The sequence below is a fragment of the Acomys minous genome (genome assembly GCF_964271855.1).
Source record: "Acomys minous genome assembly, chromosome: 2".
Lineage (NCBI taxonomy): Eukaryota > Metazoa > Chordata > Mammalia > Rodentia > Muridae > Acomys > Acomys minous.
The window spans coordinates 38869031-38892455 of NC_140484.1; the positions used below are offsets into that span (position 1 = coordinate 38869031).

At 40.1% G+C, this 23425-nt stretch overlaps 1 protein-coding gene across 1 annotated transcript in view; it reads left to right on the top strand.

Annotated features, from left to right (window-relative positions):
- TMC1 (transmembrane channel like 1) overlaps positions 1–23425 on the top strand; it is a gene marked incomplete at its 5' end in the record, with an annotated part of 116399 nt that overhangs the window by 74169 nt on the left and 18805 nt on the right. The window contains 6 exons of the mRNA XM_084802364.1: positions 2164–2308; positions 3169–3363; positions 5366–5545; positions 5668–5829; positions 9518–9646; positions 21523–21590. Of these exons, the coding sequence (XP_084658490.1) occupies positions 2164–2308; positions 3169–3363; positions 5366–5545; positions 5668–5829; positions 9518–9646; positions 21523–21590 (879 nt within the window). The remainder of the gene's footprint in view (positions 1–2163; positions 2309–3168; positions 3364–5365; positions 5546–5667; positions 5830–9517; positions 9647–21522; positions 21591–23425) is intronic.

The following is a 23425-nucleotide window of genomic DNA, read 5'->3' on the forward strand; positions in this document are numbered from 1 at the left end:
GGACTCAATGCAAAGTCTCATGCATGCTAGGCAAGTGCTCTACTGAGCTGCATCTCCAGGCAAAACCTTTACCTCCTAAACATCACAAAGGACCTCCCATCCCATTTACAGGCTTTTAAATGAAAGGTACTGAAGACCATCTGCCTTTAGGTTTTTTGTTTTTGTGTTTAGATGAAAACTACCTACCACCTCTGTTCTTCATCTTCCATTGGACCAATTTGTTCCTCCACTGTGTCTCGTGAAATGAGCTGAGGACATATTCTCACAGAATAGATGTGGAATTTATGGTTCAGTGGCTTGATGATCAGGCCAACTTATACAACAAGGACACAGTTTTGAATTCCAGTGTATAGCTCAGTGGCTCTCCACCTGTGGGTCAGGACTACCTTGGGGCTTGAACACAAGAGTCTAAGACCATCAGAAAACAGGCATTTAGATTGCAATTTGTGACAGTAGCAAAATTACAGTTATAAGGTAACAATGAAATAATTTTATGCTTGGGGCTCCCCACAACACGGGGAGCTGGGTTAGAGGGTCATGACATTGGGAAGGTTGAGAGTCACAGCTCTAACTGCACTGTTCTTTTCCTCATGTCTGAGGAGGATTCATCCAGTGATGACAAAGATACATATACATTTCTACCTAGTTTCAAGTGGCCTCTTATATTTTTAAAATTCTATATTAAAACTATTATTTTGTCTATCTTAAGGCCCTGTGGAGTTACATTGTCCTGATAGAGTTCTTGTACTAAATTTTCTTTAAAAAATAAGCTTATCAAACCTATGTATATCACAAGACACTTTCATCATCCAGAACACTCTAGAATCAGGGGCCATCTCACACACTGCTCCCAAATGCGGAAAAATATTTCTAAATTCTACTTAAATTGTCACTTTCTTTTCACTTCTTTTGTACCTACTTACCCAGAATTATCCATGACCCGTCTCAAACCATGCCTGGATATCTTTCTATATTTCCTGGCATGGAATCTTTGCGTGGAAATTGTTTCTCCCTCTTCCTTTTCCCAACCCCAGTTACATTTGGCTTTTGTTGAAACAGTCTCTCATATACTTACAGAAAAAAATCAGAGCCCCTCGTAGACTCTATGTTAATAGTAGACTTCTCAGCAATATTTCCACTGGTGGTGATGTTTGCTGTTTCTAATGGTGAAATTCGGACCCTAAAGTATGCCTTGGAAGGCTCTGTGAGGGTGGCCTATGGGAACATGACCACCTGGCAGAGACAACACAGCACATGGCTGTCTCCTTCTCCTCTCCAAACTACAGTTTGGCCTTCTTTCAAAAGTGCTTGGAACCAAAGGGCAGTGATGTATGAAAGACCTAAAGTCACCACGTAACATTTCGTGTCACTGCTTTATGGGTTGTACCTAGAATTATGAGCTTTAAAATGCAAAATTCTTCTCTCACAAAGACAGCCCAGGATGAATGGCAAATATGCAAAGTGAAGATGACATTGTCAAAGCTTTTATAACATCAAGGATAGACCTGGAATGCAATCCACTGCAATCATATATACAAAAAGCTATCCATAACATATGTGTTTGTCGGCAAAGATTTTCTCAGTGCCAAATTTACTTCTATTCATTTAAAAACAATGTATTGTACCTTTATTATGAGCAATCTAGGGAGATATCTAGTACCCAGGAACTTAATGATGAATAAGATGAAGTTTTTGCTGTCATGGTGCTCAGCAAGGGAAGTGGACTGTAAGCAAAGATATGGCCAGTGACTCTGGCTTCAGTCCTGTGGTTTTTTAAAAAAAATTTATTGCACTTCCCCCCCACCCAAATCTAGTCTTTGTCTCAGTTTCTTTTGAAGAATATAGTTGAGACAGCTCTTTTATCACTCTTAAAATAATCCTACCTCTCTGTAGGGGATTTATTCTGTCAGTTTTCTGCCAGCCTAAATATTAAAATCATCAGTGTGTAGAAGTTTTTGATCACCAAAGAATGAGAAAATTGAGTTAAAAAGATCATAAAATTAAAAAAATCAGTTTGTATTATCTATCTATATGAATACAACTGTTTAAAAATGTTTTCCAGTCATTGTATTTTCAGTTTACCTGTGACTGCTGTTTTCTCACCCTCTTACCTTCTTTTTTTTTCTCTTTTTTGACTGCTGAATTAAACTCTCCCTTTTACAGAATGACCAAAAACATTGGTGATGATGGAGGTGGTGACGACAACACGTTCAACTTCAGCTGGAAGGTGTTCTGCAGCTGGGACTATCTGATTGGAAATCCTGAAACAGCTGACAACAAATTTAATTCTATCACAATGAACTTTAAGGTAAAGGCACAAATCTCAAAAGCTTATTCTTCGATTTCTAAGAGTAACATTGGGAGGTGTTCCATGTCAATCACCAAATATCTTGACAATTATGAGAAAGATGCTGTCATCATTCTTGCACACAAGTCTGATTATGACAGAACTATCCCATGACCCATAACAACTATACTTTCTTATGCAACTTTTTTCTCCACATTTATTAATAAAATGATGCTATTTGGTTAAAATCATTGTTCACTGCTTGTTAGAATCAGACAGTTCAAATAATAAGATAATGCTCACCAAGTATTTACAGAAAACATGTAGGCCCAGTGTATAAATTGATTCTAAAGCATTACAAGACAGCTTTAAAATAATATGAGGAGAGCAGGACATAGTTGCATTGACCTGAAAACCTACTATTTCAGAGACGGAGGCAGGAGCATTAGGAATTTAAGTACAACCTCAGCTACAAAGGGGGTTGTTTGAGGGGAGCATAAGCCATATGAAGTTCTTTCATAAAAGTCAAGCCATTCATTACTCCTCCCCCGCCCCAAAAAGTAGCGGGAAAGTGTCATTTAGAATGGAAATTATGATTTAAGAGTATGCTCTCTTTCACTTGTTTGCTACCTGTTATTATTTTTGTGCTGGGATGTTTGAGGCAGGGTCTTGTGTAGCCCAGGCCAACCTTAAGCTTGCTATGTAGCAGGTGCTGGCCCCAAACTTATGATCTTCCAGCCCCTACTAATTCACTTTTTCTGTCAATATTCACCTACTTTATGGGGTTTCAGATTTAGTGTATATTTGCTTCTTTTTTTTCTCAATTCATGATCATCTTCACAGCTGTGTTTCTCTTCCATTCTGTTTTGGCCTGGCTGCAGGAAGCCATCATAGAGGAAAGGGCAGCCCAGGTGGAGGAGAATATCCACCTCATCAGGTTCCTGAGGTTTCTGGCCAACTTCTTCGTGTTCCTAACACTTGGTGCAAGCGGATACCTCATCTTTTGGGCTGTGAAGCGATCCCAGGAATTTGCACAGCAGGATCCTGACACCCTTGGGTGGTGGGAAAAAAATGAAGTTCGTCCCCGCCTGGTTTTAGCGTGCTTGCAAACTGATGCTTGCTATTTTGTGGGTTGTGTTTCTGCAGTTGAATGAGAGACAAAGATGCTTTCTGCCTGCTGCTCCATTCTACTCTGCTGCTTACCCACATCGCACATTTCCCACTGCGTTTCTGTCCTGTTTCCAAATATGCACTGTTGGGTTTTCAGTATCAGACAAGATGGAAAGTTAGAACTGGCAGGGAGGAGAGAACGTTTTACAGAGGGGAGGATGGATCTTAGGAGACACTGAAAGGCCAGATTTCCTCATTAGTTTCTTCTTCATTCCTATACCTGTTGCAGAAGAAGCACTCAGACTGCCTGCTTAATTTTGTGTTTCTACGCTTTTCCCAACAATCCCAGCGACACACCTCAGTCTCCACATTACCAAAGCCTTTGTTCCTCTGTGACTCAAAAGAGGAAGGCCAGCACTTGGCCAGATTTGCCTGCAGAGAATCTGCCCGGATAGTGTGCAGGAGAGAGGTGATTAAAGTACATATCTAGAATCAGGAAATCATTGGTCCTGAATTATTGCTAGAGCCTGGTCACTTTCATAAAATGATTCTGTGTACCACATGACATCAATTTGGACTTGGGAGTTTTCAAAGCATGTGAAGATTTATGCTATGAGATGTTTGGGCTTCCCAGATGGAAACTTTTGCCAAGCTCTATAGATGGAAGAATTTTGAGATGATCTTCATAAATGTACAATTTCTTAGAAACATCTTGGCTGGCAAGTGATACAGCTGATATATATATATATATATATATATATATATATATATATATATATATATATATATATGTATTTTAATAGCCTCTCCACTAAAAACAGTATAGAAACATCAGAAGTGGTAATAGCAGAAATGAACCACACATTTAGAGACAACAGCATTACAATTGATCTCTGGAAACCTGTAAAGTGGCAGGTATTAAGTAGAGGGACTGACTTTTTTTTCCCCTTAAAGGACAAAACCAACACAAAGCATTCACCAAGTTAGTTTTCAAAATACTCTCATAATGTTAACAGTAATATAAGCAAATTGCTCATGCTGCCTTGGCCCACGGCACAATGGTCATAGTTCAGTGTAAATGAGTCATACTGAATGATGGATGGCTGCTTGTTATTTCCTTCTTCCTGTCTCTCAGGAGGCCAAGACAGAAGTGAGTTTTCAGCCACCTGGGCTACATAGTGAATTCTAGGCCAGCCTTTCTCAATATCCAGAAAAGAATTATTCTTTGTAAGAACTGGTTTAATATCTATTTTGGAGGGGAACCCCGAGCTCTAGATGCAAATGAAGATAATAATGGAGACTCAACGTAACTCCATCCTCCAACTGAAATGAAAGTTAACTTGTCTTTATGTAGAGCTGCACAGAATTGGCTGTATGTTCAGGTTCAGCTGAGAATATTTCATGCTGATTTTATATTATATCACACTGAGGTGTATGTCCTCTTGATCATCCTGATAGGGCATTCTCAGTAAAAATGTACACAAAATAGTAGTTACATTCTAAATTTACTCCAGTGGTTCTAATCAATCAAAGTGTGCAGTGTGCAGGGAGAACTAAGAAAATGCTCAGTGCTGGCAGTTTGAGCCAGGCATTTAGAGAACAAGTCACAAGAGTTACTTCCAGTCTTTTCTTCCTCTTTAACTTATTGACAAACAGATCGTCTTCAAAGTGCCATGGATCAGCATATCAGTAGCCATGCAGAACAGTGTGTTCTCTGGGCAGAGTGATATAAATTGCTCACTCACTATACCAAGCAAATATTAATATGGGCACATACAGAAACCCATATATATAGCTTATAAATATGAATTGAGCATTGTCTTTGCTGTTTAACTGAGACCAAATACTGAAAATGCATGACGTATTCTTTGGTTTTATAAAATATCAAAGGAGCCTAGCTGGAAATCTTCCATCGTCTGGAGGAAAGCAGTACTAACCGAAACACCCAATCCCCGTGTCTCCTCACAGATGAACATGGTGATGTCCCTCCTGGGGATGTTCTGTCCCACCCTATTTGACTTATTTGCTGAACTGGAAGATTACCATCCTCTCATCGCTCTGAAGTGGCTCCTGGGGCGCATTTTTGCTCTGCTTTTAGGCAACTTGTATGTATTCATTCTTGCCTTGATGGACGAGATCAACAACAAGGTGAGCGCCGCGTCTGGATTGCCCTTGCCATCCGTTAATGGTCAGCTCCCAGTCTGCAGATTAGCAGCAGCGCCTTTGAACACCGTGCTGTTATTTTCCTTCCCACTCTCTTTGATTTCTAGATTGAGGAGGAGAAGCTTGTGAAGGCCAATATTACCCTGTGGGAAGCCAACATGATTAAGGCTTACAACGAGTCCCTCTCTGGGAACACCACAGGACCGCCCTTTTTTGTTCACCCTGCCGATGTGCCTCGAGGACCCTGCTGGGAAACAATGGTGGGACAGGTAACGTAATGAAGAGAAGTATGTGTCATTGGTGGACCAATGGACTTTTGTTTCTTCCCAAACTAAGGCCTTTTGTTTGCTTGTTTGTTTACTAATAAAAATAGAGGCAGTTTATTGAATATTTAACATTCACTGGCTCCGAACTTCAAATGTATTAGCTCAGGGAGACTTCACATCTATCCCCTGAAGATAAACACTTTTTCTTTTTAGAGCACGTTTCTAGCTGTGTATAAAAGGATCGCTTACAATCATGTGAAGAGATTGGTGCCACCTATTGTATTCTAACAAAGCACCCAAATTTAGGTACAGGCTCAGACGGCATTCACGTGGAGCTCGACTCAGTGTTATTTATTTTTTATGAAAAAGGCTCTTTGACTATATAATACACTAGTGGTTTTATAATATTGGTTCTTACCTAACAATCTCCCCTTAGGCCTTAATGGAAATGATATTTTAAGTTATTTGTTTTTGTAATGGTTATGTAAGTGACCCTAGTCTAACTAAGACTAGTGATGTCTTACCAGATCAAAGAAACTAAGGCCTCGTTGCTTACTGCCCAGTAGAAGGAAATAAACTGAACACAACCAACCAGAGACACTGTTTCAGAGTCTCCCAGCTCTCTACAGATCTATTTATGTTTTGTGAAGTTTGTAATTTTATCTCATTGGAAAGAACACTGTTGGTGCATTCAACCTTACTTCATCAAGTACTGCAAAATTTAAGTACACCTTAGCGTTCCTAGAACACAGCAGTTCGGCTGTATCAGTCATGCCATCTCTGAGTTATTTGAACAGATTTTTAACTTGTATTTTCTGTAGGATAAGAAAATCAATGTATTAGCACAAGTCTTACTGAAGCAATGCCACGTAAGCAAATGTGGATTCAAAAGACATCATCACTCTTGGCCTGATGTCCCTGAGACCACAGTTAAACCGATTGTAAATTTAATTATCGGAGGGAAAGTTAAGTAATAGACACACAACACTAGAATCATATGGTTGAAGACGCAATAGAGAATGCGTCGTCTGATAAAATACCCCTTTTTATTTCTCTTCTTAAGCATTTGAGGATCAGATAAGCTTCTTTCTTAGTGAGTGATACTAGATTTTCAGGCCTCCGCACACCATACATGCTTCTAGAAACATACATAAGTAATAAACTAAAAGTTGTCTGCATTTAAAAGAGAGTTCTTTGTGGGCTAAAGTGTGGTGAGCAGAACAAGTTGCTCACATGCTAACTCCTGGAACCCGTGAGCCTTTATTTGTCAAAACAGACTTTCTAGGCGTAGGAGCTTATCAAGATGAATGATCCCAAACACCTTTGAGGAGGTCTAACAAAATCAGGCGAGGTTTCCCTATAGGAGGGGCACAGGGTCAGTGTTGGAGGATTGAGATCTGGCAACGGAAGCAGTGGTTGGAGTCCGTGCTTAGAGAGAGAGGCGGTGGCGGTGGCTGAAGGACTGTGGACAACCTCTAGGAGCTAGACAAGTTAGAGAAACAGACACTGCCCATGTCTGAACTTTGATTTTTAGACTTCTGACTTCCAGAGCGGTGAGGAAATAGTTGTATTTTTTCAACCTCGTTTGTGGCCATTTATTCTATCAGAAACAAGGAGGGACTTATGGGTCTATGTTGCTCTCTGTGACGCAGGAGCTGATGAGCTGTTTACTCACCTAACCCACCCCCTAAATCTTTAGTCCCGCATTTAAGGACGGAAGAACTTAGGATGCCCAGTTTTCAGTATTACTGTTTGAGATGTTCTTTCCTGCAATGTGCTAGGGTTGCCTATTCACTGACAGGCAAACACCTGCTGAACAAGATCAGTAGAATTGACTGTAAAGAGTTAGATGGGCATTTCTAAGGAAAGGAGACATTAATTAGACATGACATATCATTCTAAGATAAATTTATATTTCTCTATAAATATAATACTTATAATATTATGTATATAATATTTATAAATATTTATCATTCTAAGATAAATTTATATTTCTATAACATCCCCTCATTATGTGAACACAGACACACACACACACACACACACACACACACACACACACACACGTGTTTAATTTAGCCTCTCTAAGGCCCCAGAACATGCTATGTGTCTCAGAACATGCAGTGTGCTGCTTTATGAGTCACATCTGTAGCAGGTGTCCCACGTCATCATTGTTCCTTATTTCCATTCTCTTCCTTCTTCTGTCAATATTCTGTTAAGAGACATTCCCCTTCCCCTGCTGGCTCTGCTGACTTTCTCATAAGTGTTTCATACCCCTTTGGAGGAAGAAAAAGGTGAAAAAGAAGGGAAACACAGAATGCAGAGTAAGCCAATGGGAGCTAGGTGAGAGAAGGTAACATGGTGGATACACAGCTTTGAGTGCTGGTAAACTCCGGCTCTCTCGTGATATCTGTATCTCCACCCTTGCATCTGCTACATTTCTACCCTTCAGCCACTTCAAGTGAAGAAATACTAAAGGCAGCTGAGTTTTCATAATTATAAGGGTGTATTCTGAAAGCTCCTGGCTCTGTGGGAACATTCTAGATGTTTGCTCTTTTCCATGAATACCTTCCACTTTGTTCTCTTTCCATGATGCTGTGGCATTCAAAGCCCTCTTGGTTCTAAAAAATCTCCAATATATTGGCTCCCCTTTCAGCTCTGCAGTGTTTATCATATTTTAAAGACAGACAACAGAACCTTTCCTGTGGGCCAAGTAGGCATGGGAAGCTATTGCTGAGATCGTATTTTAAAGAAGAGTAAGAAGCCAAGTGATGTAATTTTCACAAAACTGGTCCAAATTTTAACCCCTTTTTATCTCTAGTTCCCAACAATGTTGGGTATATATTATCTATCAAATAAGCATGGTATAATTTTATTCCTGGTTATTCTTGAATACCTAGAATGAGGTGTTTTGTTAAAAATAAGTCCACCCCACATATCTTGCTCTATTGATTTTCAAAACAGTTTTTTTAAATCACTGTTGTGGTTTGAATGTGAAATACCCTCCATAAGCCCATGTGTTTGAAAACTTGATTGTGATCTGGTGCACTGTTTTGAAAGGTGATAGAACCTTGCTGGCGAAAGTAGGTCACTGTGGGGAGGTCTGGGGAGACATTAGCCTGAGCCCCATTGCTGTTCAATGTTTGCTTCCCAACTGTGTTGTTAATGTGATCAGCTACTTCATACTTATGCCACTATGCTTCCCTGGTTAATAGACTGTATCTCCTTCAACTGTAAGCCAAAGAAAAACCCTCCTTTCTTACATAGCTTCTTGTCAAGAGTTTGGCCCACAACAAAGAGGGTAATTAATACAAGTACTTTTTAAACAACCTCATTGAGGTATATGACCCATGTATCATACACTTTACACTTTAAAAGCATGGAATTCAATGCCGGATATAAATCTACAATTTCTACGAGGCGAGTATTTTTATATCTTGTTTTTAACTTTAGTGTCATCAAGTTTCTCAGTGGAAAGAAGATTCTGGTATAGTGCTTTGAGGATGGAGACACTTAGTTTGAGAGTGACAAAATACAGGGAAGTTATTTGTCATTTACTAGATATGCCTACTTTTTTTTTTCTATCATTAACTGTAGTCTTCAAGCCAGTGACTTAGAAATGCAACAGTTTTGACAATAGGGTCATCTGAAGGGAGAAATGTGTGCCTTAATAAAGACTGTATCGTACCAGGAGTTTGTGCGTCTCACCGTTTCCGATGTTTTGACCACTTACGTCACGATCCTCATTGGTGACTTCCTCAGAGCGTGCTTTGTGAGGTTCTGCAACTACTGCTGGTGCTGGGATTTGGAATACGGATATGTAAGTATGATGCTGACTTTTCCTTTATCAGGTGTTTTTCTCTCTGTGATTCATTGTTTACACACACTCAATAAGTGGAAAGGTGCCTCAGTGTTACATGAGGGAGGTCACCTTATAAGATGTCAAGAAATTAAAAAACTCCTCAGTACAGTTATAATTTAGAAGAGCCCAGACTTTGGTATCTTGGTTTTCAACACTGAAGTCAAATTAGCTCAGGCTCTTTAAAGTAACGGACCTTGAACTGCCAGTTAAAATGTTGAAGGAAATCTTGGCCTCACAGTCAGTTCCTCTCCCATGAAGCTGGTTGGTGCTGAGACGAGAGTGCTACAAACTGTATACTCTGCACATCCCTGTGAATTTTGCTGTGGGACTGGGTAATTATCACGCGCCAGCTGCTGTGTAGAACACGGGAGGATGAAAGGATTCAGTGAATATGGCGTTTGCTTTTGGAGGCTTACAGACTAAGAAAAGCCTGACAGAGACAGCAGCAGGGGACAGTGGCGATTTGAAGGAAGACCCAGTTTGCTGACAGGGCTTTACTCAGTGGAGCCCAAGGGCAGCCTAGTTTCCTGAAACACTAATGCAAGTGTCTCTGCACCCTCTGATGTTGGCTTTTTGTCTATGCCCAAGACTTAGGGAAAGTGGCAGAACATACGTGGTTTTGTATTCTAATGTGCCAAGAGATTTCATTGCCCCTTTATGTTAATAAACTTGCTTTCAGTTAATTCTTAGAAATAAGAATTGCAGAACTGATGATGTTAAGCCCTCAATAGCTTTGTGGGTATCCCGAATGTGTCCAAGATATCTTTTAAAGGGCTCACAATACCTAAAACAGTTGGTTTCTCTTCCTTCTGCCGTGACCTATTTCTAATTTTCTACCTATGTGAACTTTCTAATTTTCTTTCATTTAAAAAAATTATTATTAAGTACACAGTGCTCTGCCTGCATATACACCTTTAGGCCAGAAGAGGGCTTTAGATCACATTATTGATGGTTGTGAGCTGTCATGTGGTTGCTGGGAATTGAACCCAGGACCTCTGGAAGATCAGTCAGTGCTCTTAAGTTCTGAGCCATCTCTCCAGCCCAACTTCCTAATTTTCAAACACAAGAAGGTCTTTTCACTTGCTCTTACTACTTCTCCTTCCAAGGGATGCTGCTACCCTAGAATCTGGCATGGCCAATCCCTTCTTGTCATTAAGCACTGCTTTATTGTGTCACCACCACAGGCTTCTCTGACCTTCAGTCTAATGTAGTCCACCAAATGCTAGGGCAACTTACAGTTTTGCTTCATGCACAAGATGTACAGTGATTCTACATTTCCTTTTAAACTGTTTATTACCTGTCTCCTCTTATAGTGAGGTAATTAGAAACAAAAACAAAAACAAAAACAAAAAACAATGTCTGTTATTTGAACCAGGCTAGTCACGTGGCAAGTGTTCTGTGCTGACTGTGCAGTTGAACTTGGACGTCCACATCCTGATACTAGCAGGGCAGTAGCGGCAGCTGGAAGAACTCTGTCTCTTCGTAGGCTGGACCCACACACTTGTTGTGCTTGTGTATTCTACGCCATCAATGTTTCTCCACCAGCGAAGGAGTGTTCTGCTCAGGCGCTCTCACGTCTATCTCATGCTTTCTCGTGTGTGTAGACTAAGCCCCCTTCAAGGTGCTGAGCTACATCTTTTGCCGGTCTGACTTTGAGACAGTACCTTTTATTAGATCATCTCTGTCACCCTCACTTAAGGTGCCCCCTTGGATGAGGCAAGAGCAGTTAGGTAATGTTCTCTGGTGCATGGCAGTGAGGTAATGCAGCAGATTCCGGATGCCCCCGTGCAGCACTCCGCTGCTTGCTATGAGGTATTCATCTGGCTGAGATTCATCTCTCCTTTGCCTGATTCAGCTCTTCTGAGGCAGACATAAGAGCTGCCATCTCTTTTGTAGATCATGACTTGTCTTTTGTTTGCCTTTTATCCCTTGTTGCTTTCTTTTTAAGTGGTAGAAAAGTTGACTGGGAATATGACCTGGATGCATAAAAGCTATAATTAAATGACTGTAATTTATTATTTATCGTGTGCTGACAGAGCTCTTGGGTTAGCACAAAGTACAGGACACAAGTTTCTGTTTTTAAGTCATAAGGAAAGAATTTTCTCTCGCATTACCTTCGGAAGGTTCTTTGAAGGGAAGCACAGAATCAAAACAAGTTATAAAATGTTAATGTTGGGTGACGTATCTTTGTTGTGGATCATATCATTCTGCCATCTGACTGACTAACTTCCTGGGAAGCCTGCTGGCGCTGGCTACCGTGAGCAAACCTGTGCAAGGTGCTGAGGGGTCTGGGGAGGAGGAAGCTGGAGGAGGCAGCTTGGGCCTGGAGTCTTCATTTTAATCTGCTTGCCCACTGTTTAGGTATTTTTTAATGAGCTAATATGTTTAAAACTGGGAACTTCTAGATAAAACATCTTCTTTGTTGACATATTAGGAAGCTTGGCCATATTAGACTTGCTGTCCCAAAAGGTGAGGGGGGGGGGCAGAAGCTTAATGGCAGAAATTATCACCTTCTCTTGTTGTATTCATTCTTCAATCTTACAAACACCACTACTCTTATCTTGCAAAGGCCTTGTGGAGGAAGAGATGCTTGAGTTGACCTTGAAGGTTTAATAGGATTTCAACAGATGGAGAAGAGAGTCCCTGGAAGGGGAAGCCATATCCCTAGAGATGAACCACACAGTGTTGTTCTGTTCTTGTTTTAGATCATCCGGTTGACGAATTTGGCCCATAAAGCACTTGCCAGGAAGGGAAGGAAAACTTGAGATGGGGTGAGGAGACATTCCCAGGCATCTTCAGAAACTGAGAGAAAATGTGGCATTTCTGTCACTTTGCATTATTTCTTTGTTTTTTGGAATGCCAAAAAATATAGGGATATTAATGCAGAAAAAAGTTAAATATAAAAATAAAAATCACTGTAGTATGTGGTGGCACATGTCTTTAATCCCAGGAGGAAGAAGCAGGCATATATCTGTGAGTTCCAGGCCATTCACATTGTGTGTTTTGAGATATACAGAAATACATAGTGAGTTCTTGTCTCAAAAATAAAATAGAGAAATAAAGATAAAAATAATTGAAGGAGGAGTGGGTGGGGGAGGAGGATCGGGAGGAGAAGAAGGAGGGGAAACTGCTGTTGAGATATAAAGGAAATAAATAAATAATGAAACAAAGTAAGATAAGTAAATAAGATAAAATAAAAATAAGATTACATAAATAAAATACAATAAGGAGATATTAGAAGATGGAAAGATCTCTTATGCTCATAGAAAATGGCCATCTTACCAAAACCAATCTACAGATTCAATGCAGTTCCCATTAAAATTCCAACACAATTCTTTATAGATCTTGAAAGTGTAATTCTCAACTTCCTATGGAAAATAAAAGACCTATGATAGCTAAAACAATTCTGTACAATAAAAGAATTTCTGCAGGTATCACTACTCCTTATTTTAAATTGTACTACAGAGAAGCAGTAATAAAAACTGTATACTTATTGTCATAAATACAGACAGGTTAATCAACGGAATTGAATTGAAGACCCAGAAATAAACCTATACACCCATGGACTTCTGATTTTTGACAAAGAAGTCAAAACCATACAAAGGAAAAAAAGAAGGCATCTTCAACAAATGGTGCTAGTCTAACTGGATGTCTCCAAGTAGAAAAGTGCAAATAAATCCATATTTATCATTCTGCACAAATCTTACATCCAACTGGATCAGAGACTCCAACATTAAACCGACACACTATAGCTAATAGAAGAGAAAGTGGGAAATAGCTTTGATCTCACTGTCACAGGGCGTAACTTTCTGAACAGAGCACCAACAGCCCAGGCACTAAGATTAACAAATAATAAATGGGACCTCATGAAACTGAAAAGCTTCTGTAAGGCAAAGGACACCATCAACAGGACAGTATGGCAGCCTACAGAATAGGAAAAAAATCTTCACCAATCCTACATCCGACAGAGGACTAATAACAAAAATATAAAGAACTCAAGAAATTAAATACCAATAAACCAAATAATCCAATTTAAAAATGGAGTACAGATCTAAACAGAATTCTCAACAGAGGAACCCCTAATGGCTGAGAATCACTTAAAGAAACGGTCAACTTCCTTAGCCATCAGGGAAATGAAAATCAAAATGACTCCGAGAGTCCACCTTAGACCCATCAGAATGGCTAAGATAAAAACTTAACATGAAAGCACATTCAGGCGAGGATGTGGAGCAAGGGGAACACTCCTCCATAGCTGGTGGGAGTACAAAATTGTATAACCACTTTGGAAATCAATCTTGTTTCTCAGAAAATTGGGAATAGAGCTACCTCAAGACCCAGCTATACCCACTCCCAGAAGATGCTCCACCGTACCACAAGGACACTTGCTTAACTGTGTTCATAGCAGCTTTATTTGTAATAAGCAGAACCTGGAAACAAGCCAGATGTCCCTCAAGTGAAGAATGGATAGAGAAAATGTGGTGCATTTACACAATGGAATAAAAAGCAAAGATACCATGCATTTGCAGGCAAATGGATGGAACTAGAAAAGATCATCCTGAGTGAGGTAACCCAGATCCAGAAAGACATGCATGGTATGCATTCCCTTATAGGTGGACATTAGTCATAATGCAGGGCCTAGGGAAGGGTTGAGTCATCCAATGCTTGGGTCTCATGCAGTAGAGGAAATTAAATAGACATCTGAAGTAGATGGAAGGAGGGAGCTGTGTGAGAGAAGTTGGGGAGGGTAACTGGTGAGAATCAGGTACGGGGAAAGCAAGGGTGGGCAGTGGAGAGATGGGAGACGGAGGCTCTGGAGAGAGAACAGAAAGAGGTGGGGGAGAAGTTTGGAGACAGGAGAGGCTCCTTGGAGTCTATGAGGGTGAATCTAGCTGAGATCCCTAACAGCAGGCAACATGAAGCCTGAAGTCACCATCTCCTGTAGCCATGTGGGACTTACAGTGGAGGGAGGGTGACACCAACCCACCCATAATACCTTCGACCCAAATTTTGTCTTGCCTACAAGAAGTGGAGGGGTAAATATGAAGCAATGATTGAGGGAATAGCAACCAAATGGCTGGTCCAACTGGAGACCCACGCCATGGGAGAGAGCCAGCCCCTGACACTCTGCTATGCTTGCAGAGAGGAACCTAGCATACCTGCCTTCTGAGAGGCTTCATTCAGCAGCTGATGGTAACAGATGCAGAGACTCACAACCAAATAATAGGCCAAGCTCTGAGAGTCTTGTGGAAGAGTAGGAGGAAAGATTGAGGGAGCTGGAGCGGTCAAGGACACCATAAGAGAACCTACAGAATAAACTAATCTGGACCCAGAGGAGCCACATAGAAACTGAACCACCTAAACAGAGAGCTTGCATGGGCCAGACCTAGACTCCCTAGACATATGTAGCAGATATGCAGCTTGGTCACCATGTGGGTCCCCTAACACTGAAAGCAGGGGCTATCTCTGACTCTGCTCCCTGCCATTGGATCCCTTTCTTCTCCTACCTTGGTTGCCTTGTTTGGCCTCAGTGGGAGAAGATGCACTTTGTACTGCTGTGACTTCAGGTGCAAGGGTGGGTTGGTACCCCTTAGGGCCCTCCCCTCCTCTGAGAAGAAGGAAAGGTTAGAAAGGGGGAGAAGGGAGTGTGAAGGCAAGAGTAGGAAGAGAGGAAGTAGGTGCCTGGGATCAGGCTGTAGAGTGATTAAATAATACAATTTTTAAAAATAAGTAAAAACAAAAGTAAAAATAATCAGAGGGGTGGGTGGGCTGGAAGGAGAGAAGGGAAGGGAAACTGCTGTTGTGATGTAAATAGGTAAATAAATAATAAAATAACTATAAATAAAAACACAGATAATCTAACCATTAGTGAGATAATTTAAATTATCGGAATTAAATAATCTTAATATGATTTATATGTACATAAATATTATGCATTTATATATTCCATTACATATTAAGGGCATCTCACCGGGTGTGTCAAAACATCTTCATCTTAATAACATCTTAGCTAACATGCCACTTATTTGTGAACCAAGGACTGAACCCAAGGCTTTGGTCTCTATCACCAATACACCATCTTAGTTTTTTATAAAATAAATTTATTTTTATTAACATAGCTTGATTGAATAGAACAATCAGATTTGCTATAATATTTAACATATAATACAACAATAATATAATATACTTTTTACTATAGTTACTCCTTAGGTATTCTTCCTCCATTTCCCCATCAACACCCCTAAATTTTAATTTCATGCCTATTTTAGGCCCCCTACATTCCACGCAATGATAGAAAACAATTCCTATCTTTATGAGTCCAGCTTATTTCTATCATGATTTGTACTTTCATCAATTTTTCCACAAATTACACAATTTTGTTCTTTTATGATACGATTTTTATATTCTTCAAATGGGTTTAGAATAATTTACAGTACTTTCTTTGTTGTCAGTGAAACTATATCCATTTTTGTTATAATAACTATCATGATGACATTTATTTACATTAATATAAGTAGACACCACTTGCTCCTTATGATACATTTCCTTAAGTTGATTTGCTTGGTCAGATAAAAGGTACCTTTTCTCTCTTTCATTCTCTTGATTTGTTTTTGTTGTTGTTGTTCAACAGTTCAGTCAAGGATGTCTTTACCTCACATTTAATTTACACTGACAGCAAGCTTGGTGTTTATCAGCAAAATGGGTCAAGAGTATGAAGCGATGTAGGAGTGAATGCTGGCCTGTATGAGCAAATCCACAATCTTCTTTATACTTGTATTTTTCAAGGGGACCTTTGCTATATTAATACAAATTGAAACCATGAGAGATTTTCTTGAGATCTGATGAAGAGAGTCAACATTACCCATAAACATGTATTATAGTTAGATTATCTGAGTGGAGACCCAGTCATTCAACCTCCTGTAACATTCTATTTTTACTTCGTACTTACTATATTATCAGAAGTGTTACAAATAATTTAATATATCAATTATTTTTTTCATTCATGTAAAGCAAACCAGCAGTGCTGTGAAGTAGGTATTATTCTTACTCCACAATAAACTAAGATTTGAAGAATGTTAAGTCATAGAAATACAGCCAGATAGTGGTAGAGATACAAATAAAGGCCCTGTCTATTTTGCCTCAAGCACCTTTACCACATTCCTGCCGAGATGAACTTTCACTGGAACCCAGGATATTTACAGACTCTGCCAAAGAATGAATGTAATCTATGGCTTTTTAAACTTTAAATGTTCCCTGGGTTATAAACCTCACATTCAGTAGAATGGACGAAACGCAAGTGGGTAGAGGATAGAAGATAGACGATGCTCCCTAGGTAGATATGAGGGAATATGAAATTGTCATCAGGATATAGAGGAAGTAAGAAGGCTTGGGCATACCTTGATGGAGCACAAGTGACTGTGGATAGCCTACACAACAGCCTATATTTGACGTCACCTTCTAGTGTGTGGGTCTCTATGTGATGTAGGTAGACTCAGTCTGAAGCTAGCACAGCCCTTCTCAGCTAGGTTAAAGGGCAGTGCCTCAATGCCTGAATCATCCTGGTAGATGAAGCTAAAGCTTATCCTATGTTTGTGCTTCTGAAATTTACCAGCATCCACAGAGGGCCTAGCAGAATTCAGCAGTTCTAGACACTAGCTCTGGGCCTGGGATCAGAAACTAACGTTGATTCCCAGCTCCTTGGTGACCCTGCTGATCCCTGGTCTGGAGGCCACACACTGTCGTGGAGCTATAACCCAGACTAGCCTGTAGCATCAGGTGGGGTTGTTCAGCTGTGGGAACTGGAAATTGTGTGAAAATGTTCAGGCAGGTCATTGCAAAGGCAGAACACGCTGATTCTGAGATCCTGGGTTCCATTTCGTAGCATGTGTGTAGTGGCATTCTGCTCAAGATAATTGAATTTGCAGGGACACGATGGAGTTCCCCAGAGTCTTTGGCCAGTGAGCCATGTATCTTCCCTGGGTAGATGTCTGATTCTAGCCCACTGCAAAGTCCCCAAAGCAAAACAACAGGGCTGCCATCCCCTTGGTTGTCATCCGCTGACCAAATACAAATGAGTCCCTCTGTTGGTGGCAGGGTAGACGAGTGTCCACGGGTGAACTTCTTACACTTCCCTTGTTACATTATCTCAGGTTTCAAGGAAACATGCAGCGTTCTCCCTTTCTCATGTACCATTTCCCCCATTTCAGAGGCAATTAAACAAATATATCGCAAATTAATTTATATTTGATGAAGTATTTTTTAATACTTTAAAATGTAATATAATCTTCTGTTTTCAAAAAGCCTACCTCTAGAAGAATGAACACTGAGCCATATGCACATCTGTATACCTTCTCTGCCTTCTCATAAATATGTTGTTTTTAGAGTGGGGTGTCATATGTTTACTACATGACACACTGGATTACATTTCTAAGGTGTTTACAGAGGGGCAATTAAAAAAAATAACTGGGTTTAGTTTTCAATAAATATGTGATTTTAGGGTACAAAAGGTTGTCAGAAAATTTCTAGTTCAGGAATTGGTGACCATTTTCTGAAAAGGGAGAGGTGATGTTTTAGACATTGCAAGTGATATACTCTCTGCTTCAGCTAATACGCTCTGTCTTAATCTAAATCTGAGAAACAATGCATGAAGGCAGAAATGCAGTTTTATCTTAATAGGTAAAAATTACTGACAAAAGCAGATGGGTATCCATACTTGGTTTATGGACTACAATGCGTTGACTCCAGGCCTAAAGAGATGAGTGACAGGCCCAGCCCATATAGTCAGGAATCACTAGAGCAAAGCCTACTCCTCAAATGTAAATCAAGTAAAATGTCTGAACACAAGACAGGCATCTTTCCTGTTTGCTATCATTTTAGATAACTAACACTTTATTGCTTTATCTGACTCTGCTGTGTTGGTGAGGCCAGAGGATTCCCAGTGTGTCCTTTGTGCTTTCTTTTTAAAGAAGTATTTATTTTTATTTTATGTAGATGCGTGAATATCTTTCTTTCTTTCTCTCTCTCTCTCTCTCTCTCTCTCTCTCTCTCTCTCTCTCTCTCTCTCTCTCTCTCTCTCTCTCTCTCCATGTGTACCACATATGGGCAGTACCCACAGAAGCCAGAAGGTGCTAGATCTCTTGGAACCATAGTTACAGGTACTTGGAAGCCTTCCCATGCAGGTGTTGGGAACTGAACTGAGGTCCTTTGCAGTAAGTGCTCTCCTGATCACTGAGCCATTTCTCTAGCTCCTTTTTTTTTTTGTTTCTAGTCCACTAGTTATGTGTCAAATATCTCAAAATGACTTTGTGGGATCGTGAAAGAATAAGAACCTAAAGGGTTAAGTTTATTATATGGCTCAGACTTGGCTAAATCCCAAAACCACCAGAGACCATAGTTGAGGGTTTGATTCTTGAAATGACAATGAGAAGCTGTTCCCGGCCACAGATGGTGCAGACCATCCAACTGAGCATTTTTCAAATGCGTTCTGGGATCACACGAGCTCTGGGCAAAAATTAAGCTCCAGGCAAAAAGCATAGAAAGTACAGGACAAAGCCCCCTAGTGAACAGAGTGATCTAGAGCTCATATTGTCCAATGGAAGGAAAGGCAATTCTTGCTTCTTCCTCCTTCCCTTTCTCCTTTCTCTCCATCTGTGCTCCCTCTCACTCCCTCTCTCCTTCCTTCTTCTCTCTTCATTTCTTCCCACTTCCTCTTTCTCCCTCCCTTTCCCCCCTCCTACCCCTCCCTCCCTCCCTCCCTCCTTTCTTCCTTTCTTTTCTTTTTCATCTATCTATACGGAACATTAAATATTCAAAGCTAGCCTCAGACTTTCTGTGTAGCGGAGAATGACCTTGAATGTACTGATCTTCCTTTTTCCACCTCCCAAATACTGAGTTTATAGGCATGTGCCACCATACCCATTTTATGCTGGGTCTAGGGTATAAAGCTAGGATTTTGTGTGGGTTAGGTAAGTTAGACCTCTGGTCTCACCAGCTTTTAGCGGGGGGTGAAGAACACTTTTTGTTGCTGATTTTAGAACATTAGCTTTAGAATAACCCCTTGGTATCCTGTGAACCCTATGCTTCAAAAAAAATCTGCAGGCTAGATACTTCACTTGTATCCTATAGTAAATACTTTACTTGTGTCCTGAATGAGTTTATCTTGAAATTATCCTGGCTGTCTTCATCCTTATTGAACACATGGAGCTATCCTTCACTATGTCTCATCTTTTCATTGTATCTTACTCTGTCATGCCTGCCGTTTATGTCCTGAATCCACTTCAAGGTAGATTGTCCATATGTTTAAATTGTGAAGGAAAAATGGTATTGTTTTCAGGGAAACATGAGATAAATGAGGCTTGAATTCATAAGACTTTTGAGAGGAGGCCCGGAAAGGGATAGCTTTGTTGGGCTTTCAAATCAGAGACCTGTTCTGTCTTCTTACACTTGCTTCCTACTACACTGGCTAAGTTAATTCTTTAACGATTTTAGATGTGTCTATAAGTCTGGTTATTCTATCTTTCCACCTTCTTATTTCCATCCTGCCCCTTGAGTTCCTAGGTATAAAAAAAGAGATACTGTTGGGTCTTTTATGGTTATGTGTTTGTGCCCGTGTGTGTGTGTGTGTGTGTGTGTGTGTGTGTGTGTGTGTGTGTGTGTACGTGTGTGTGTGTGTGTGTATGTATGTATGTATGTATGTATGTATGTATGTATGTGTGCTTATATGTATATGCATATGCATGGTATATGTATATGTATGTGTGCATGCTAATGTGCATGTATTTATGTGCACATGCATGCATTTGTACATGTATGTATATGTGTGTTGAGGAATGGAGTTACTATTGGGATTGAAGAGAGGAGAATCTGGGGTGTTGCTAGAACTCTGACACTCTCCATATCTCTCTTGTGTAGTCTTCTCGGCACTCTCAGTTCCTATGCTACCAGTCCACCCTGACATCTATAGCTCAAATCAAGTGGGAGCCAATGTTATTGAACATGCTAATTAGCAGGAAGCTCATCACTTTAGAAGCTTTCCTACTAGGATGGCTAGAGTTACCAGGAAGCCTTTGGATGGGCTGCCCTGGGGCAGGTGCCTACTGAAATGTTATTGGAGCAGCTTCCCTAGGTGGACAGGATTGGTTATGACATGGTGACTGCACATTCAGTTTTGTACTTGCTACACTTTGTTATGTTTCTTCTTCTATATATACTTTATTGTAAAGTTACTTCACATATTTGTCAAAAAATGTTAAATATACACAATGCTATGTCCCTTCCATTGCTGATGACTTAACTGGCCTTTTTACAGTGTATGATTCCACAAAGGGCTTTTTCAAAACGGAACACATGAAAATGCTAACTAGACTATTATGTTTTCATTTAACATTAGAGTACATTTAGAGTATAACAGTCTTCCAAAATGTTCAAAGTTATCAGCAATGGTATTTCACAGTGCAAGCATATTGTATGTACCTAATATTGGCCCCTTAAATGGTTTAATCATCCCTCATTAAAACTTATCAGCATTTCAGATAAGATTGCTAAGACAAATTCCTACAAGTAGACTTACCAGGTTAAAGAAAGCAAGGGATTGAATTCAAGTTGTCGTTCTCTGAAGTAAGTGCCTTTATCCATTAAGCCATTTTGCTAGACCAATGACCGGCTTTTAAAATGAGTCTTAAAAGGTTTACATCTTTCTCATTTTGTGTATTCTAGTCTTTATTCTGCTACTGTCGGTGAAGGGAAGCAGTGGGCCTAGGCATGTTGAGTGGAGCCACTTGCTAAGTGCTTTCAGTTTGGACGTACTAACATGGCATGTGTATGTGTGTTTTCTCCAGCCTTCATACACAGAATTTGACATCAGTGGTAATGTCCTCGCTCTGATCTTCAACCAAGGCATGATCTGGTACGTCAGCTCTTGGTCATTTAAACACTCATGGAAAAGTCTCCAAGGTCATTATTGTAGAAGGAGTTGCAGCAAGATGTCACAGCGTACCCCAAGTCTGTATTCTAGCTCTGTTTTTTTTATCCTAGGTATAGGAAGATGGTATAGATAGCTTAATTTTTCCACATTTTAAATTGGCAGAATTCTCCTTTGGTAAAAATTGGGAGTTGATGGTCTTTCTGCTGGACTGATGTGCAGGTTCTCTTACGTCCTGTCACACCAGGATCTAACAGGAAAGCCCTACTCATCAATAGCCAATCGCATTGGCTCCTAGAAGGAGTGACTGTGATGTTGTATATGGCTTTTGCAAAAATAGATAATATGTTCTTGTCACCACTAAAGACTCTAAGAACATATTTGATGATTATTTTTAAAAAATCTTAACAAGTCCAACAGCTTATAGGGAAAACCCCACATATTTTAGGAAGGTCAGGTCAAAAATAGACTGTTCATTTTATAATGTGTTGAACGGGGCCATGTGCACAAGCGAATTTTTATTTTGATGTGAAAGGATCTTTTTGATTAGGTGGAGGCATTTTCACTATCAATCCTGACAGATTGTGATACGATGATGGAGTGAAAACCAGTTTTGAGTTCTCTAAAACTTGAACCCACGGAATGCAGTTCATCTGGAGATGATGTATTGGAATCGGCTGCTCTCCGCTGAGCACCCCCACCCACAGGCAGCTACAGTGAAGTCACTTCTCTTCCTAGGGACATGTGCTTGAAGGTAGCATTTTGTGCTACCAGTCACCATACTGTCCCACCACAGGTGCCAGTGTCATTTTAGTTAGTATTGTTTTTCTTCTTATTGTTTTAAAAATAAACTTAATATATCATTCGAATCCTTCAATCAGATTGTTAGACCTAAAGTATGCTGGCAGATCTTGGAGCCCTCTGAAAAGAAGAAAAATAGTTTATGTTAGTAACATAAGGGTCACTTCGAAGCCTCCACTCATTCTGCCAATGGGACTTGTGAAATTTCTGCCTCCATAGATGAACCAGAACAAATAATAGAGAAAGTTTATTATTTTGGTTGTCAGGTCAGATATGGCTAAGAATGTATTTCCCACCCCCTTCCCTTACATTTTAATTAATTAATTAATTAATTATTGTAAATATGACTCCAGGAGTCATTAACGAGTGGAACACATCCTTTATTTTTTATGTAGGGGGGATGACCAAATGGTCTGCCAGTGAGGACTAAGAGGCCCAGGAGAGGGAGGAAGCAGCTCCTATGGGATGGGATCTTTTACTTCCCACATGGGAAGCATCTGCCATGGCAGAAAATAGGCAGTACAGCTACTAGAGTGATGTAAAACCTGTTCCTCTTGCCTGTGTATCCATCCAACGCCATTGATACCTCTGGACTGGTCATGCCACCGGTGCAGGCTTATGCTGAATACCTGTTGTGTTCTTTCAGAGCGAATACAAGAGATTGGTCTAGAAATCACTTTTAATGTCAGAACAGCCATAGTAATTACTACCCTGATTGATTTTGCTTCCAATTTTGAGATTAGTCGGCTATTGTTCATACTATAATACTGATAACATTTTGCTAATGGACAGACAACTGCATGCTTGAAATCTCTGCATTGTCATTTTGTGTTCATTCTTCTACACTGCTCAGAGTCAGTTCTCATGAATTGATTAGGACTTTAGGTATTTAATTTTCGGAAACTCTAGGTTTAAATTACCCACAAAAATTTGTCTGAGAGTCAATTTGGCTGTGGGTAAATGAAACAGAACCCTCCAGATCTTCACAACTCAGGAAGTGATTTATATTTTGTGATTAT